General features: G+C 42.4%; 1 protein-coding gene, 5 long non-coding RNA genes and 2 other non-coding genes across 12 annotated transcripts; 5 read left to right on the top strand and 3 right to left on the bottom strand.

Annotated features, from left to right (window-relative positions):
• Positions 1 to 2636: 2636 nt before the first annotated feature.
• Positions 2637 to 4001, top strand: LOC118240369 (uncharacterized). The gene is made up of 5 exons (XR_004775368.1): positions 2637 to 2715; positions 2987 to 3077; positions 3287 to 3321; positions 3535 to 3597; positions 3789 to 4001. It is a non-coding gene; the product is annotated as an uncharacterized LOC118240369 (long non-coding RNA).
• LOC113585681 (small nucleolar SNORD12/SNORD106) lies at positions 3130 to 3221 on the top strand. The gene has a single exon (XR_003411532.1). It is a non-coding gene; the product is annotated as a small nucleolar SNORD12/SNORD106 (small nucleolar RNA).
• LOC118240396 (small nucleolar SNORD12/SNORD106) lies at positions 3635 to 3723 on the top strand. The gene has a single exon (XR_004775400.1). It is a non-coding gene; the product is annotated as a small nucleolar SNORD12/SNORD106 (small nucleolar RNA).
• A 345-nt stretch (positions 4002 to 4346) lies between the features above and the next one.
• LOC113568300 (matrix remodeling-associated protein 8-like) lies at positions 4347 to 6540 on the bottom strand. 2 transcript variants are annotated; one of them, XM_081705643.1, is made up of 5 exons: positions 6472 to 6540; positions 6156 to 6341; positions 5583 to 5900; positions 5100 to 5411; positions 4347 to 4981 (listed from the first exon to the last, which is right to left on the bottom strand). In XM_081705643.1, the coding sequence occupies exons 1-5, from the start codon at positions 6506 to 6508 to the stop codon at positions 4818 to 4820; spliced, it is 1017 nt and encodes a 338-aa protein (XP_081561769.1). In that variant the 5' UTR covers positions 6509 to 6540; the 3' UTR covers positions 4347 to 4817. The 2 variants fall into 2 exon arrangements, with proteins under 2 accessions (XP_081561769.1, XP_035376366.1); XM_035520473.2 differs by lacking the exon at positions 6472 to 6540 and having other exon boundaries at positions 6156 to 6223.
• Positions 6335 to 8585, top strand: LOC145653098 (uncharacterized). Its single transcript, XR_014119417.1, has 2 exons — positions 6335 to 6808; positions 7163 to 8585. It is a non-coding gene; the product is annotated as an uncharacterized LOC145653098 (long non-coding RNA).
• On the bottom strand, positions 8504 to 11531 carry LOC145653097 (uncharacterized). Of its 4 annotated transcripts, none has more exons than XR_014119414.1 (5): positions 10786 to 11531; positions 10027 to 10088; positions 9593 to 9896; positions 9108 to 9419; positions 8504 to 8989 (listed from the first exon to the last, which is right to left on the bottom strand). It is a non-coding gene; the product is annotated as an uncharacterized LOC145653097 (long non-coding RNA). The 4 variants fall into 4 exon arrangements; XR_014119416.1 differs by having other exon boundaries at positions 9593 to 9775; XR_014119413.1 differs by lacking the exon at positions 10786 to 11531 and having other exon boundaries at positions 10027 to 10312.
• On the top strand, positions 10236 to 12172 carry LOC145653099 (uncharacterized). The gene is made up of 2 exons (XR_014119418.1): positions 10236 to 10366; positions 10747 to 12172. It is a non-coding gene; the product is annotated as an uncharacterized LOC145653099 (long non-coding RNA).
• On the bottom strand, positions 12091 to 14157 carry LOC145653096 (uncharacterized). The gene is made up of 4 exons (XR_014119412.1): positions 13635 to 14157; positions 13177 to 13494; positions 12695 to 13003; positions 12091 to 12576 (listed from the first exon to the last, which is right to left on the bottom strand). It is a non-coding gene; the product is annotated as an uncharacterized LOC145653096 (long non-coding RNA).
• Between the last annotated feature and the right edge of the window lie 5098 nt (positions 14158 to 19255).

Below are 19255 nucleotides of genomic sequence, written 5' to 3'. Positions count from 1 at the left end.
CACCAGTTAGGATCATGCATTTTTCCCATTTATGCTCGAAAGTAATGTACATTCGGTCATAAAAATATAAACAAATTCAGGGACGTCTTCAATTCTGACAAAAAAGGTTGTTGTGTTTTTTTTTTAAATGGAGATGCCATATAATTGTATTTCCTATGCCCATTAACGTGGTTAAATGTGGCAGCAGTGTTGATGGTTGATAATGCCTTAAATAATGAAGTTCCAAACTCTGAACTCTTCAACTGCTTCTAGTAGTATCTAGTACTACATTGCATTTGTCAGTTACATTTTTCAGTGATTTAATTTACTATTTTTCCTCATCCCCCATTAAAATTATTTTCTGGCAATTACACTGCACCTGAGTAGCCTAACGTAGCTCTGGCCAGGGGTGTAGTGCAAACTTCTGGGGGCCCATCGCAATAGGCAGGGTGGAGGTGAGGGGCAGCTTGCTGCCCCCCTGGTGTGCACACCCTGCGTCCCCCTTCCTTACACCAGTGACCCTGACCCTGCCTGATCTGATTGATTAGAGAAGTGACATCAGGTTGACAGTCATCCTTTAGAAACTCTGCAGACAGCACGACTGCTCTGACTCTTGGCTCTGGTCTGCTCCTCCCCACTGCTGGGCTGGTGCCCCCTTTCCTGGTGCCTCGGTGACTGTAGCCAGGAGACAGCAGCCTAGCGACCAGCACCGCCCTCCTGCCGAGCCTGCACTGTCTCTGCCTGTTCCAGACAGGGCCCAAAGGTCAAATGCGTCCCACACCCTGGTTAGATCATATGCATGGTGACCTCGCCACCTCTGTCCCCTGGGCAGTGGCTTCCACAGTCTCCAGACAGGCAATGAGCATGTGCTGCGCCGAAGAAGACGTTTTCTCGCAGGACATGTTCTTCTTCTCTGTCCGCGTTCACATTGATGATAAGGCAAATATCTGCTGCTTGTGTTACACAATTAGCACGAAGATGATACCATCCTTATACAGCACATCATAACCGTATACACTGGAAACATCTCAGTCTTATTGATGAAAATAATACACTAATTTACTCTCATCAGATAAATCTCTCTCCTGATGTATAACTAATCCAGTCATTGAATCAGTGATCCGATCACTGACCCCCCCCCTTAGCATATGATCGTTAAAAGGCTGTTCACACATGCCTGCAGCTTGTCAAATGTAAGGAAATCCTCACACGATATTGATCTGTTGAAGGAATAGATCCATATACACGCAACATTCAATAAGTAGTATGAACATATGAATATTTAACTAGACATTATGCATTTGGAACACGTGGCTTGTAAACATATAATCTAAAGAGGAACCTTCTAGGTGAGGTAAATACTCAGATGTTATGATGAAACTGCACATCTGTTTCCTTGTGTGGGAGTGGGCTGCAGTCAGCTGTTTACGGTTGCTTGAGAAGCACCACTGGGCCACGCAGACACAAAGTGGGAAGGAATCAGTGGGTAATATGGGACAATTCCTCATTCACGGGCGGACTTACTGAACTGAGACAAAGAACTGGGATGTGCCCTGGCAGTGCTGACTTCACTATGGGGTAGTGAGGGGAAACTGAGGGAGAGGAGCACAGGTGTTAATGGTGACAGAGATAGGTGCTAATTGCTCTGTGGGGAGAGATAACAAGTGTTCTTGTGTGTGTGTGTGTGTGTGTGTGTGTGTGTGTGTGTGTGTGTGTGTGTGTGTGTGTGTGTGTGTGTGTGTGTGCTGTGTTTTTAAGATTAATAATTATTTTATTAAGCCAGTTAGTAGCCTACATCATTTCTATTTATAGAGACATCGTAAATGTAAGGAAGAGGAAATGCATCCAGTCTATTCTTAGGGAGAATCCGGTGACTGTATTAACGAGTAACGAGTCGAAAACGTTTAACCTAAACCTAATACGTCTTAAACTGGCAATTCAATATGAGCTCACAACCAGTGTTCAACATATTATAATGCGTTGTCTTTTGAAAACTGATCATTTCAAAGCAAGATATTTCGAGTAGCCGAACTGATGGGCCAACGTGCTGCGCTCAACAATATCTCTATCTAGTTTATACTGCCACCTAGTGGATAAGATAAAATACGTCAGTGTAAACGGAACACGATACATATCGTTACCTATTCACAAGATATAAGGACATAAAGTAGGCAAACCTATAACATTGATTGTAGTAGGTAAAAGTTATGATAGCAAAACTATAACATCGACTGCAGTAGCTATAAGTTATGATAGCAAAACTATAACATCGATTGCAGTAGCTATAAGTTATAATAGCAAAACTATAACATCGATTGCAGTAGCTATAAGTTATGATAGCTCGGTTCACACAACTTAAACAAAGTTATTTTTCTTTAATTATTAACACACTTTTTAGAAAAACGTAAGTTTAATCTTAAATGAATCATAATTAATCTTAGAGATAATTATGTAGGCTAAATGATCCCACTAACTCATACACAACAAACACACCACATATAAAAGGAGGTACTAATATTTGTTGAAGTATTTAGAATTTCTATGACATCAGTTATGTTATTAATTTTATTCTGTAGGCCTACATGCCACCCCCCACCCCCCCCCCCACCCCCCCACTCCAAAAAACTACACTAACCAAAAGAAAAGAGCCTACACAGCGCATGCGCAGGAACTGTGCCAAAAACACTATATAAGCCCTCGGCGCACACACGCCTGTCCCATTTTGCTGCAAAAAAGGTAAGGTTGTGTTTTGTCTAGTCTTGTCGTTTGCGTGATACTTTTAATTTATATTTGATAAGAATAAGTAATTATATTAATACCTTGCGCAGAAATACCGCAGCTGTGTGTTGTGTTTCCCACAAAAGAATGTTAAGCTAGGCATCGCTTTGGGCAATCCATGCACAAGTATTCTGGTCCTTCTACGTTCTTCGTTTTATTGTGCTAGCTGATAAAAATAACTAACGTTTCATTAAACAACTTCTAACAGATTGTCGTCCGCATTTTTTAGGCAACACGTGGACGGGCAACACGTGGACGGCTCGACAGCCACAATGGCGGGCTCCGCGTACCTGGCAGCGCTCGCAGGGACGATCGCGCCGGTGAGCTGCTCGGGTCCGTCCGTGTGGATTAGATTTCTTTCTTTTTTTTTTCTCCCTCGGCTCTGATGACTATATACTTTTTTCCCCAGCAGATCGACTCTGTTGACTGTACAAAATTTAAGCCAAACCGTCTGAGCTGCGGCAAACTCTTGACTGTACAAAAATGTTACCTTTGTAAGGTCCTTTACGGTTTTGTTTTTTAATTGTAGGTGTGGAGACTTAATGGGTGACGGACTTGGGCCCGGTGAGTTTGTGTAGTGTCGTTCTCACACTTCCCTTTGACTGCAGTGATTCTGGATCTGGGCGCTCCTATGTGTTGCTGGCATTGTAGTGTGAACGGTTTCCCTCAGCAGTGCAACCATGTGTATTAAGCCAGAATTTTCTTAAATTGCTTAATATGCATCTATTAAATCTACCAAAAATATGCTCTCATCACAAATGTTTCTCTGAATCTTAGGTTCCCTGGTACTTTAAGACTGGAATCTAGCATGAGGGTGCTGGTGTCCTCCATGTTGAAATGGTGCGTCTTAAGCTCTCTAGACTGCTCGCTCATTTGATCCAGTGTCTGTGATGACTTTTTTTTCCCCGGCAGACCGACCATGTTGACTGCCTATGAATTTAAGCCAAAGACTTCTGAGCCACTGAATGACCAGCAAACTTTAAAATGGAATATTTCGGTAAGGTGCTATAACCAGTGTACTTCTGTTGCAGGGACACTTCGGATGGCTGACCTGCCCCTTCAGCTGCTACTAGTCGTGTTGCCCTCTTTGAGGTGGAGCTGTCCTTACTGGTAGTCACGGGCTTGAGTCGGAAGAGAGCAGAGTTGGAGTCCTTGTGGTGTTAAGATGTCTGTTCCTTTCCCCTCCTTTTAATTTATTTTTTTTTTAAATAAAGAGGCTTGTCAAAGCAAGAAGTGGAAATTAATGAGTTGGCTTTAGTCTGCCAACTTGGAACCCTTCTGCAATACTTTATATAATGCAAGAGATCTCTTATATTGTGAGAAAGATGTGGAGTCATTGTGCTGTTTTTTTTCATTTAGCATTTAAATGTACAAATAGTGACTTAATAGTGTTATCTACTCCCAAAGTGTCATTGGTACACTGAGCTGGAGTTAAAAAAAAAAAAAAAATTGATACAACCAGAAATGAGTTAGAGCTGAAACCTAAATTGAGGTCCTAAGACTGAACTGTTTGACCATATGTTCATGAAGTAATACATTTCTATAGGACCTCTTAAAATGGTTTACAAAAAGAAATATGGAAAATGGACCACAAAAAGCTTTGTCCTGATATCATAAGCAAAGTACATGACAAATGTTCATAAACTAGACATGATCACTTCAGTTACAGAATAAAATGACAAGTTTAAAGTAGAATTTAAAAAAAACCTGTGAAGGGAAGGAATAAATGCATAGTTTTGTCCATTAAAAAAAAGTGAAACAGGCAAGGTAAAAGTACAAATGGGGTAGCTCTTAAACTGCTCTTAGGGCTTAGTGTATAGATCTGCAACCAGTAGGTTAAGTGTTTTCATTGTACATATGTAAACACTAAGATGGATGCTAAAGTGTCTACTCAGCTGAGCTTAGCCTTTACATTCACTGTTTCTGGTCTGGCATGAAGCTACAAAGTTGTTGGTGCAGGATACTGGACTGTTAATGGTGCTCCAAAAAACCCTGAGATGACTAGTCCAGGAATGGCCGAGTTGAAATCTTGAGGGGTTCAGTTTCTGCAGAAATGCTCGTCAGCTCCTGAGGAGGAACTTTATCAGATGCTGGAATGGCTGACATCTTTTGTACCTTCTCCAAAGGTAAACGGCAAGGACCATGGATACGGCTGTGAAAGCTGTTATAACCACTCCTATAGACACTCCAGTTCCAAAACTGAGACTTCCATCTGTTTTGTTGTCTGATTTAAAAAAAGAAAAAAACAAAATGGCTTGAGTATTTGACAGTTCCTCATTTTATGTGAACCCCACTCAAGTCTACGCAGAGTTTTAGAAACGGTTACAATATAAGCAACTCACTTTCCACTTTCAGCAGGACTGCACGCGGTTCTCCTTCCCGGGATTCATCATGAATGGTACACCGATAAATTCCCTCATCTGATTCGGAAACCGATCCGATGTGGAGGGACAGGTCACCATCTGCAAAACCTTTTGACAGCATACATCTTTCTTCGTAGCCTCTGCCATGGGTCACAGTGCCAGTTTTACTGTCGTAGTGCAGAACACGTTGTCCGTCTTTCTGCCACTGTGCGTCCCTGGCATCCCTTCGAGTGTCGCCATAGCAGGGGAGAGTGATGTTCTCCAGCTCTCTCGCCACCACTACAGTAGGAACTGAGGGACAACATTTCATGTTAGTTATTCATTTTCTCTCAAGTAAACTACTTTAGCAACACCTTTCACAAGTGTCAGTGTAACCCGGTAGGATAATGACTGTTAAACGCTCCCGCTTATCTCACTTCAGGCCTCTTAAGAATGACAACCACCTCCTTCTACGACACTTACCAAAAACATGGAGCTTTACATCAGCTGTTTTTCCTCCACAGCTGCAGGTGTAGGATCCGATGTCATTATAGACAGCCGGACTGATCAGAAGGGAGATGTTCCCTCGTGTGGCGTTTCCCGTGAATGTAAATCTTTCCTTAAAATCAGCGCCGATCCTGCACGTCCCGCTGACGCAGCGAGCAACTGTGGTTGTGTCAGGAATGAACCTGCTCCAGTTATTATCGCCATGGCAGACGATGGCACATGGAAGAACTGCCGGTTTGCCCACAATAGCTTCCACGACAGTGAAAGATGAGCACACGAACTTCGACAGGTAAACTAATAAAAGAAACAAAATAACACAAAGTAATGTGTTGAGGGACATGCGGTTTTCCCGGCTCGTCTGCAAGTTCGGTACAAGAGCGGCTAGGCTACAAGGCATCTTGGTAACTCGGCCGAAAGTTAGGACACACAGGCATTGGGAGCTCACGAAGCAGAAGACAAAGCACGACTGCCAAGTTCCTGGTCATGGCTCAACATAACTTGAAAAGGAGAATTTCATATGGAATTGCGATAAAAGCGATACAAACTTACCGATTAGGCAGAGACTCAAAACGATCCTCATATTGTAGCTTTGGCGTGGAACCGCTGTGCGCCAAGCGCTTAGCCTGCATGGGTCATACCATTTTCGCGCATGTGGGTGGGTGGGCGTGTCAAACCTGGAAGAACTACCGGTTCGCCCACAATAGCTTTCACCACAGCGAAAGACGAGCATACGAACTGAGAAAATAATAACGTGTCGAACGACGGTAGCCGTCAAAGCACAAGACAACACAAAACTGCCTACTCATGGCTAAACATAACTTGACAGTGAAGATTTCACACGGTATTGAAAAGCGATCAAACTTACAGATTAGGCAAACGCACACAGCCAAAGTGGTCTTCATGTTGTGGTGCAGGAATGGAGTATACCTGGCGGTGCAGAAAGCGCCTGGGTTTTAACGGCGGTTAACGCGGAAGCTGCTTATTGATGCCGACAGGTTTTGGAGAAAAGCTCCAGATTTGAGGAAAATGGGCTCTTGATGGCTATATCCTCCCGAAACACCGCCATGTGTGTCCTCTGTAGTGACATTGTTTTTACTTCTGTCATTTTACAAGGTATGTGGTGGGAGATTCCCAAAACTTTTTTTTCTGTCATTATGAAATGGCTTCCATAGAAACAAGTACATTTTATGGAAAGAGAAAAGGTAAGTGAAATATTGATTAGTTACTGATGTTTAACTATAATGTTTTTATATTGTATAAAATAAAAAGACAAACAAGAAATTTTAAAGAAACAGAATGAAATATGATTTTTGTTTCACTGAAATATGTCAGTACAGACTGAGAGTTCACTATGCACCTGTATAGCCGGAATGTCAAAAATAGAGAAAAGCTTTTTTCCCATTAAAATGATCCTGATGTCCTCTACAGTGGACATACTGTTAAATTAAGAATAATATTAATTTTGAAACTGTGAATTGTAAGATGTTTGTCTTACTCTTGAGACAGAAAATCACAAAAACCCTAAATTTAAATATATTTTTTTCACTGGGTCTCAGGATATATGAAATGCTCAGACCCTCAAAGGCTCACTGGTGTCACGATATGGCCCCTCTCCCTCGAAGACTCCAAGAGCCTCAATGAGCGTCCAAGGCTCAACACACACATCAAACCAAGGAACAAACCAAGGCTCCGCCCAAAGTATCTCGCTCTGTCAGGCAGCGTCATCGTCTCACCAGGACTCTCCCTTACCTAAAGATCACAGCCTCAGAGCTCCTGCGCCTACACCTAAAGTCATGGGGCTCTACGTTTATGAAGGGATTGTGTCAAGATACGAAGTCTTTGTGTGTGTGCGTTTGTGTTTGCATGGTCACGACCGCTCGTGTTTCTCACCTGATCCTTGTTGTGTCATTACCGTACGCTTCTGTGTGTCTAGTGGTGGATGTTACTCAACCCGTCCCCGTATTCTGCTCTGCCTCCTCAACGTTACACAGAGAATGTATAGAAGTGCCTCTCTTTATTAACAATTAGACAAAGCCTTAAACGTAAGACCAGACGAAGACAACACACTGATACATGCAACAAGGGAGGAGGGGAGGACCGCGGGCGTGAGGCTTGGAGGGGCGTCTGCTTTTAGGACATCAGCCCTCATACAGTAAAACTAGTACAGAAAAAAGAAAACCAAAACGCTTCCCCTTCCTTTGTGATACCAAATGTCCGCCAACTCAAGCTGTCGAATGTTTGTCCGGTGTGTCATTTTTGCTCCAAAATACTGTCGTCAACACAGGTAATGGAGGTTTCTTTTGCTTGGATTAAGTGCCAGTAGACCAAGAACAGATTCAAGAAGTTGTATCAAAGCGCTAGCTCGAAAATCAGAGTGCAGAAGCAGCATTGGCTCAAACTCAACTCAGTGCTGAAACCTGAATTGAGGACCTAAGACTGGGTGGTCAGCCCTGAAGTGTGTGTGTGTATATATATATATCTCATGGGCTTAATTGAAGCATTGATGGTAATGTTTTATTGATTTCAATATAAATTCTCCTGAAGGGGTAAAGCTTTGGTATGGCAAGTTGGTAACTGCACAGGAGCCGTTACTGTACTGAGCTCTATTACTAGGACCCATTTCACACAGTACAGAGTAGGGCTGAGTGACGATTCACCATCCAGATATTTACTATAGGTAAGAGTGCTATTGAGCTTTGATTTACATCTGAAGGACAAACTGTCAAATAACATTTGATTAAGTCAGAGTAAATTGCAGTAGAACATCTTGCTTCTCTTTGTGCAATGTGACTTGCAAGCATGAGAGCAAAGTAAATGTATTAAACATTTTAAAGGATCCTAAGTGGGAGATGTAATCAGAGAGGATTGGTTGTCAGAACATGTCCATAAAGAAGTACTACATTTGTATAAGACCTTTATTAAAAACAAATAATTTATAGAATAAATAGAATACATAGAAGAATAAAGCTTTACATCCTGTCTGAAGTGTCTATCCATCTCTAACAACTAAATCCACTGGGTTAAGTGTTTTCATTGTACATATGTAAACACTAAGATGGATGCTAAAGTGTCTCATTGTAGCTTCATGACAGACCAGAAACAAAGTTGTTGGTGCAGGATGCTGGACTGTTAATGCTGCTCCAAAAAAACCTGAGATGACTAGTCTACGAATGACTCAGTTGGAATCTTGGAACGGTTCCATTTCTGCGGAAATGCTCGTCAGCTCCTGAACAGGAATGCTATCGGATGCTGGAATGGCTGACATCTTTTGTACCTTCTCCAAAGGTAAACGGCAAGGACCATGGATGCGGCTGTGAAAGCTGTTATAGCCACTCCTATAGACACTCCAGTTCCAAAACCAAGACTTCCATCTGTTTTGTTGTCTGATTTAAAAAAAGAAAAGAACAAAATGGCTTGAGTATTTGACAGTTCCTCATTTTATGTGAACCCCACTCAAGTCTACGCAGAGTTTCAGAAACGGTTACAATATAAGCAACTCACTTTCCACTTTCAGCAGGACTGCACGCGGTTCTCCTTCCCAGGATTCATCATGAATGGTACACCGATAAATTCCCTCATCTGATTCGGAAACCGATCCGATGTGGAGGGACAGGTCACCATCTGCAAAACCTTTTGACAGCATACATCTTTCTTCGTAGCCTCTGCCATGGGTCACAGTGCCAGTTTTACTGTCGTAGTGCAGAACACGTTGTCCGTCTTTCTGCCACTGTGCGTCCCTGGCATTCCTTCGAGTGTCGCCATAGCAGGGGAGAGTGATGGTCTCCAGCTCTCTCGCCACCACTACAGTAGGAACTGAGGGACAACATTTCATGTTAGTTATTCATTTTCTCTCAAGTAAACTACTTTAGCAACACCTTTCACAAGTGTCAGTGTAACCCGGTAGGATAATGACTGTTGAACGCTCCCGCTTATCTCACTTCAGGCCTCTTAAGAATGACACAACCACCTCCTTCTACGACACTTACCAAAAACCTGGAGCTTTACATCAGCTGTTTTTCCTCCACAGCTGCAGGTGTAGGATCCGATGTCATTATAGACAGCCGGATTGATCAGAAGGGAGATGTTCCCTCGTGTGGCGTTTCCCGTGAATGTAAATCTTTCCTTAAAATCAGCGCCGATCCTGCACGTCCCGCTGACGCAGCGAGCAACTGTGGTTGTGTCAGGAATGAACCTGGTCCAGTTATTATCGCCATGGCAGACGATGGCACATGGAAGAACTACCGGTTCGCCCACAATAGCTTCCACCACAGTGAAAGACGAGCACACGAACTGAGAAAATAATAACGTGTTGAACGACGGTAGCCGTCAAAGCACAAGACAACACAAAACTGCCTACTCATGGCTAAACATAACTTGACAGTGAAGATTTCACACGGTATTGAAAAGTGATCAAACTTACAGATTAGGCAAACGCACACAGCCAAAGTGGTCTTCATGTTGTGGCGCAGGAATGGAGTATACCTGGCGGTGCAGAAAGCGCCTGGGTTTTAACGGCGGTTAACGCGGAAGTTGCTTATTGATGCCGACAGGTTTTAGAGAAAAGCTCCAGATTTGAGGAAAATGGGCTCTTGATGGCTATATCCTCCCGAAACACCGCCATGTGTGTCCTCTGTAGTGACAGTGTGTTTTTACTTCTGTCATTTTACAAGGTATGTGGTGGGAAATTCCCAAAACTTGTTTTTTCTGACACTATGAAATGGCTTCCATACAAACAAGTACATTTTATGGAAAGAGAAATGGTAAGTGAAATATTGATTAGTTACTGATGTTTAACTATAATGTTTTTATATTGTATAAAATAAAAAAGACAAACAAGAAATTTTAAAGAAACAGAATGAAATATGATTTTTGTTTCACTGAAATATGTCAATACAGACTGTGAAAGAGTTCACTATGCATCTGGTCTAATATCACCTGTATAGCTGGAATGTCAAAAATAGAGAAAAGCTTTTTTTCCCATTAAAATTATCCTGACGTCCTCTACAGTGGACATGCTGTTAAATTAAGAATAATATTAATTTTGAAAAACTGTGAATTGTAAGATGTTTGTCTTACTCTTAAGAGACAGAAAATCACAAAAACCCTAAATTTAAATACTTTTTTTTTCACTGGGTCTCAGGAGGATATATGAAATGCTCAAAGACCCTCAAAGGCTCACCGGTGTCACGATACGGCCCCTCTCCCTCGAAGACTCCAAGGGCCTCAATGAGTGTCCAAGGATTGACACACATCAACCCAAGGAACAAACCAAGGCTCCGCCCAAAGTATCTCGCTCTGTCAGGCAGCGTCATCGTCTCACCAGGACTCTCCCTTACCTAAAGATCACAGCCTCGGAGCGCCTGCGCCTATACCTAAAGTCATGGGGCTCTACGTTTATGAAGGGATTGTGTCAAGATACGAAATCTTTGTGTGTGTGCGTTTGTGTTTACATGGTCACGACTGCTCGTGTTTCTCACCTGATCCTTGTTGTGCCATTACCGTACGCTTATGTGTGTCTAGTGGTGGATGTTACTCAACCCGTCCCCGTATTCTGCTCTGCCTCCTCAACATTACACAGAGAATGTATAGAAGTGCCTCTCTTTATTAACAATTAGACAAAGCCTTAAACGTAAGACCAGACGAAGACAACACACTGATACATGCAACAAGGGAGGAGGGGAGGACCGCGGGCGTGAGGCTTGGAGGGGCGTCTGCTTTTAGGACATCAGCCCTCATACAGTAAAACTAGTACAGAAAAAAGAAAACCAAAACGCTTCCCCTTCCTTTGTGATACCAAATGTCCGCCAACTCAAGCTGTCGAATGTTTGTCCGGTGTGTCATTTTTGCTCCAAAATACTGTCGTCAACACAGGTAATGGAGGTTTCTTTTGCTTGGATTAAGTGCCAGTAGACCAAGAACAGATTCAAGAAGTTGTATCAAAGCGCTAGCTCGAAAATCAGAGTGCAGAAGCAGCATTGGCTCAAACTCAACTCAGTGCTGAAACCTGAATTGAGGACCTAAGACTGGGTGGTCAGCCCTGAAGTGTGTGTGTGTATATATATATATCTCATGGGCTTAATTGAAGCATTGATGGTAATGTTTTATTGATTTCAATATAAATTCTCCTGAAGGGGTAAAGCTTTGGTATGGCAAGTTGGTAACTGCACAGGAGCCGTTACTGTACTGAGCTCTATTACTAGGACCCATTTCACACAGTACAGAGTAGGGCTGAGTGACGATTCACCATCCAGATATTTACTATAGGTAAGAGTGCTATTGAGCTTTGATTTACATCTGAAGGACAAACTGTCAAATAACATTTGATTAAGTCAGAGTAAATTGCAGTAGAACATCTTGCTTCTCTTTGTGCAATGTGACTTGCAAGCATGAGAGCAAAGTAAATGTATTAAACATTTTAAAGGATCCTAAGTGGGAGATGTAATCAGAGAGGATTGGTTGTCAGAACATGTCCATAAAGAAGTACTACATTTGTATAAGACCTTTATTAAAAACAAATAATTTATAGAATAAATAGAATACATAGAAGAATAAAGCTTTACATCCTGTCTGAAGTGTCTATCCATCTCTAACAACTAAATCCACTGGGTTAAGTGTTTTCATTGTACATATGTAAACACTAAGATGGATGCTAAAGTGTCTCATTGTAGCTTCATGACAGACCAGAAACAAAGTTGTTGGTGCAGGATGCTGGACTGTTAATGCTGCTCCAAAAAAACCTGAGATGACTAGTCTACGAATGACTCAGTTGGAATCTTGGAACGGTTCCATTTCTGCGGAAATGCTCGTCAGCTCCTGAACAGGAATGCTATCGGATGCTGAAATGGCTGACATCTTTTGTACCTTCTCCAAAGGTAAACGGCAAGGACCATGGATGCGGCTGTGAAAACTGTTATAGCCACTCCTATAGACACTCCAGTTCCAAAACCAAGACTTCCATCTGTTTTGTTGTCTGATTTAAAAAAAGAAAAGAACAAAATGGCTTGAGTATTTGACAGTTCCTCATTTTATGTGAACCCCACTCAAGTCTACGCAGAGTTTCAGAAACAGTTACAATATAAGCAACTCACTTTCCACTTTCAGCAGGACTGCACGCGGTTCTCCTTCCCGGGATTCATCATGAATGGTACACCGATAAATTCCCTCATCTGATTCGGAAACCGATCCGATGTGGAGGGACAGGTCACCATCTGCAAAACCTTTTGACAGCATACATCTTTCTTCGTAGCCTCTGCCATGGGTCACAGTGCCAGTTTTACTGTCGTAGTGCAGAACACGTCCGTCTTTCTGCCACTGTGCGTCCCTGGCATTCCTTCGAGTGTCGCCATAGCAGGGGAGAGTGATGTTCTCCAGCTCTCTCGCCACCACTACAGTAGGAACTGAGGGACAACATTTCATGTTAGTTATTCATTTTCTCTCAAGTAAACTACTTTAGCAACACCTTTCACAAGTGTCAGTGTAACCCGGTAGGATAATGACTGTTAAACGCTCCCGCTTATCTCACTTCAGGCCTCTTAAAAATGACACAACCACCTCCTTCTACGACACTTACCAAAAACCTGGAGCTTTACATCAGCTGTTTTTCCTCCACAGCTGCAGGTGTAGGATCCGATGTCATTATAGACAGCCGGATTGATCAGAAGGGAGATGTTCCCTCGTGTGGCGTTTCCCGTGAATGTAAATCTTTCCTTAAAATCAGCGCCGATCCTGCATGTCCCGCTGACGCAGCGAGCAACTGTGGTTGTGTCAGGAATGAACCTGGTCCAGTTATTATCGCCATGGCAGACGATGGCACATGGAAGAACTGCCGGTTTGCCCACAATAGCTTCCACGACAGTGAAAGATGAGCACACGAACTTCGACAGGTAAACTAATAATCAAAGAGAAAATAATAACGTGTTGAACGACGGTAGCCGTCAAAGCACAAGACAACACAAAACTGCCTACTCATGGCTAAACATAACTTGACAGTGAAGATTTCACACGGTATTGAAAAGCGATCAAACTTACAGATTAGGCAAACGCACACAGCCAAAGTGGTCTTCATGTTGTGGCGCAGGAATGGAGTATACCTGGCGGTGCAGAAAGCGCCTGGGTTTTGAGACTCCAAGCGCCTCAATGAGTGTCCAAGGATTGACACACATCAACCCAAGGAACAAACCAAGGCTCCGCCCAAAGTATCTCGCTCTGTCAGGCAGCGTCATCGTCTCACCAGGACTCTCCCTTACCTAAAGATCACAGCCTCGGAGCGCCTGCGCCTATACCTAAAGTCATGGGGCTCTACGTTTATGAAGGGATTGTGTCAAGATACGAAGTCTTTGTGTGTGTGCGTTTGTGTTTGCATGGTCACGACTGCTCGTGTTTCTCACCTGATCCTTGTTGTGTCATTACCGTACGCTTATGTGTGTCTAGTGGTGGATGTTACTCAACCCGTCCCCGTATTCTGCTCTGCCTCCTCAACATTACACAGAGAATGTATAGAAGTGCCTCTCTTTATTAACAATTAGACAAAGCCTTAAACGTAAGACCAGACGAAGACAACACACTGTTACAGGCAACAAGGGAGGAGGGGAGGACCGCGGGCGTGAGGCTTGGAGGGGCGTCTGCTTTTAGGACATCAGCCCTCATACAGTAAAACTAGTACAGAAAAAAGAAAACCAAAACGCTTCCCCTTCCTTTGTGATACCAAATGTCCGCCAACTCAAGCTGTCGAATGTTTGTCCGGTGTGTCATTTTTGCTCCAAAATACTGTCGTCAACACAGGTAATGGAGGTTTCTTTTGCTTGGATTAAGTGCCAGTAGACCAAGAACAGATTCAAGAAGTTGTATCAAAGCGCTAGCTCGAAAATCAGAGTGCAGAAGCAGCATTGGCTAAACTCAACTCAGTGCTGAAACCTGAATTGAGGACCTAAGACTGGGTGGTCAGCCCTGAAGTGTGTGTGTGTGTATATATATATATATATATATATATATATATATATATATATATATATATATATATATATATATATATATATATATATATATATATATCTCATGGGCTTAATTGAAGCATTGATGGTAATGTTTTATTGATTTCAATATAAATTCTCCTGAAGGGGTAAAGCTTTGGTATGGCAAGTTGGTAACTGCACAGGAGCCGTTACTGTACTGAGCTCTATTACTAGGACCCATTTCACACAGTACAGAGTAGGGCTGAGTGACGATTCACCATCCAGATATTTACTATAGGTAAGAGTGCTATTGAGCTTTGATTTACATCTGAAGGACAAACTGTCAAATAACATTTGATTAAGTCAGAGTAAATTGCAGTAGAACATCTTGCTTCTCTTTGTGCAATGTGACTTGCAAGCATGAGAGCAAAGTAAATGTATTAAACATTTTAAAGGATCCTAAGTGGGAGATGTAATCAGAGAGGATTGGTTGTCAGAACATGTCCATAAAGAAGTACTACATTTGTATAAGACCTTTATTAAAAACAAATAATTTATAGAATAAATAGAATACATAGAAGAATAAAGCTTTACATCCTGTCTGAAGTGTCTATCCATCTCTAACAACTAAATCCACTGGGTTAAGTGTTTTCATTGTACATATGTAAACACTAAGATGGATGCTAAAGTGTCTCATTGTAGCTTCATGACAGACCAGAAACAAAGTTGTTGGTGCAGGATGCTGGACTGTTAATGCTGCTCCAAAAAAACCTGAGATGACTAGTCTACGAATGACTCAGTTGGAATCTTGGAACGGTTCCATTTCTGCGGAAATGCTCGTCAGCTCCTGAACAGGAATGCTATCGGATGCTGGAATGGCTGACATCTTTTGTACCTTCTCCAAAGGTAAACGGCAAGGACCATGGATGCGGCTGTGAAAGCTGTTATAGCCACTCCTATAGACACTCCAGTTCCAAAACCAAGACTTCCATCTGTTTTGTTGTCTGATTTAAAAAAAGAAAAGAACAAAATGGCTTGAGTATTTGACAGTTCCTCATTTTATGTGAACCCCACTCAAGTCTACGCAGAGTTTCAGAAACAGTTACAATATAAGCAACTCACTTTCCACTTTCAGCAGGACTGCACGCGGTTCTCCTTCCCAGGATTCATCATGAATGGTACACCGATAAATTCCCTCATCTGATTCGGAAACCGATCCGATGTGGAGGGACAGGTCACCATCTGCAAAACCTTTTGACAGCATACATCTTTCTTCGTAGCCTCTGCCATGGGTCACAGTGCCAGTTTTACTGTCGTAGTGCAGAACACGTTGTCCGTCTTTCTGCCACTGTGCGTCCCTGGCATTCCTTCGAGTGTCGCCATAGCAGGGGAGAGTGATGGTCTCCAGCTCTCTCGCCACCACTACAGTAGGAACTGAGGGACAACATTTCATGTTAGTTATTCATTTTCTCTCAAGTAAACTACTTTAGCAACACCTTTCACAAGTGTCAGTGTAACCCGGTAGGATAATGACTGTTGAACGCTCCCGCTTATCTCACTTCAGGCCTCTTAAGAATGACACAACCACCTCCTTCTACGACACTTACCAAAAACCTGGAGCTTTACATCAGCTGTTTTTCCTCCACAGCTGCAGGTGTAGGATCCGATGTCATTATAGACAGCCGGATTGATCAGAAGGGAGATGTTCCCTCGTGTGGCGTTTCCCGTGAATGTAAATCTTTCCTTAAAATCAGCGCCGATCCTGCATGTCCCGCTGACGCAGCGAGCAACTGTGGTTGTGTCAGGAATGAACCTGGTCCAGTTATTATCGCCATGGCAGACGATGGCACATGGAAGAACTGCCGGTTTGCCCACAATAGCTTCCACGACAGTGAAAGATGAGCACACGAACTTCGACAGGTAAACTAATAATCAAAGAGAAAATAATAACGTGTTGAACGACGGTAGCCGTCAAAGCACAAGACAACACAAAACTGCCTACTCATGGCTAAACATAACTTGACAGTGAAGATTTCACACGGTATTGAAAAGCGATCAAACTTACAGATTAGGCAAACGCACACAGCCAAAGTGGTCTTCATGTTGTGGTGCAGGAATGGAGTATACCTGGCGGTGCAGAAAGCGCCTGGGTTTTAACGGCGGTTAACGCGGAAGTTGCTTATTGATGCCGACAGGTTTTGGAGAAAAGCTCCAGATTTGAGGAAAATGGGCTCTTGATGGCTATATCCTCCCGAAACACCGCCATGTGTGTCCTCTGTAGTGACAGTGTGTTTTTACTTCTGTCATTTTACAAGGTATGTGGTGGGAAATTCCCAAAACTTGTTTTTTCTGTCACTATGAAATGGCTTCCATAGAAACAAGTACATTTTATGGAAAGAGAAAAGGTAAGTGAAATATTGATTAGTTACTGATGTTTAACTATAATGTTTTTATATTGTATAAAATAAAAAAGACAAACAAGAAATTTTAAAGAAACAGAATGAAATATGATTTTTGTTTCACTGAAATATGTCAATACAGACTGAGAGTTCACTATGCACCTGTATGGCCGGAATGTCAAAAATAGAGAAAAGCTTTTTTCCCATTAAAATTATTGTGATGTCGTCTACAGTGGACATGCTGTTAAATTAAGAATAATATTAATTTTGAAAAACTGTGAATTGTAAGATGTTTGTCTTACTCTTAAGAGACAGAAAATCACAAAAACCCTAAATTTAAATACTTTTTTTTTTTTTCACTGGGTCTCAGGATATATGAAATGCTCAGACACTCAAAGGCTCACCGGTGTCACGATACGGCCCCTCTCCCTCGAAGACTCCAAGGGCCTCAATGAGTGTCCAAGGATTGACACACATCAACCCAAGGAACAAACCAAGGCTCCGCCCACCGTATCTTGCTCTGTCAGGCAGCGTCATCGTCTCACCAGGACTCTCCCTTACCTAAAGATCACAGCCTCGGAGCGCCTGCGCCTACACCTAAAGTCATGGGGCTCTACGTTTATGAAGGGATTGTGTCAAGATACGAAGTCTTTGTGTGTGTGCGTTTGTGTTTGCATGGTCACGACTGCTCGTGTTTCTCACCTGATCCTTGTTGTGTCATTACCGTACGCTTATGTGTGTCTAGTGGTGGATGTTACTCAACCCGTCCCCGTATTCTGCTCTGCCTCCTCAACGTTACACAGAGAATGTATAGAAGTGCCTCTCTTTATTAACAATTAGACAAAGCCTTAAAAGTAAGACCAGACAAAGACAACACACTGATACATGCAACAAGGGAGGAGGGGAGGACCGCGGGCGTGAGGCTTGGAGGGGCGTCTGCTTTTAGGACATCAGCCCTCATACAGTAAAACTAGTACAGAAAAAAGAAAACCAAAACGCTTCCCCTTCCTTTGTGATACCAAATGTCCGCCAACTCAAGCTGTCGAATGTTTGTCCGGTGTGTCATTTTTGCTCCAAAATACTGTCGTCAACACAGGTAATGGAGGTTTCTTTTGCTTGGATTAAGTGCCAGTAGACCAAGAACAGATTCAAGAAGTTGTATCAAAGCGCTAGCTCGAAAATCAGAGTGCAGAAGCAGCATTGGCTAAACTCAACTCAGTGCTGAAACCTGAATTGAGGACCTAAGACTGGGTGGTCAGCCCTGAAGTGTGTGTGTGTATATATATATATATATATATATATATATATATCTCATGGGCTTAATTGAAGCATTGATGGTAATGTTTTATTGATTTCAATATAAATTCTCCTGAAGGGGTAAAGCTTTGGTATGGCAAGTTGGTAACTGCACAGGAGCCGTTACCGTACTGAGCTCTATTACTAGGACCCATTTCACACAGTACAGAGTAGGGCTGAGTGACGATTCACCATCCAGATATTTACTATAGGTAAGAGTGCTATTGAGCTTTGATTTACATCTGAAGGACAAACTGTCAAATAACATTTGATTAAGTCAGAGTAAATTGCAGTAGAACATCTTGCTTCTCTTTGTGCAATGTGACTTGCAAGCATGAGAGCAAAGTAAATGTATTAAACATTTTAAAGGATCCTAAGTGGGAGATGTAATCAGAGAGGATTGGTTGTCAGAACATGTCCATAAAGAAGTACTACATTTGTATAAGACCTTTATTAAAAACAAATAATTTATAGAATAAATAGAATACATAGAAGAATAAAGCTTTACATCCTGTCTGAAGTGTCTATCCATCTCTAACAACTAAATCCACTGGGTTAAGTGTTTTCATTGTACATATGTAAACACTAAGATGGATGCTAAAGTGTCTCATTGTAGCTTCATGACAGACCAGAAACAAAGTTGTTGGTGCAGGATGCTGGACTGTTAATGCTGCTCCAAAAAAACCTGAGATGACTAGTCTACGAATGACTCAGTTGGAATCTTGGAACGGTTCCATTTCTGCGGAAATGCTCGTCAGCTCCTGAACAGGAATGCTATCGGATGCTGGAATGGCTGACATCTTTTGTACCTTCTCCAAAGGTAAACGGCAAGGACCATGGATGCGGCTGTGAAAGCTGTTATAGCCACTCCTATAGACACTCCAGTTCCAAAACCAAGACTTCCATCTGTTTTGTTGTCTGATTTAAAAAAAGAAAAGAACAAAATGGCTTGAGTATTTGACAGTTCCTCATTTTATGTGAACCCCACTCAAGTCTACGCAGA

This window comes from Electrophorus electricus, chromosome 22 (genome assembly GCF_041902795.1).
Source record: "Electrophorus electricus isolate QZ-2024a chromosome 22, ASM4190279v1, whole genome shotgun sequence".
Lineage (NCBI taxonomy): Eukaryota > Metazoa > Chordata > Actinopteri > Gymnotiformes > Gymnotidae > Electrophorus > Electrophorus electricus.
Note: the sequence above shows the minus strand (reverse complement) of the source record. Positions and strands in the feature narration are given on the sequence as shown.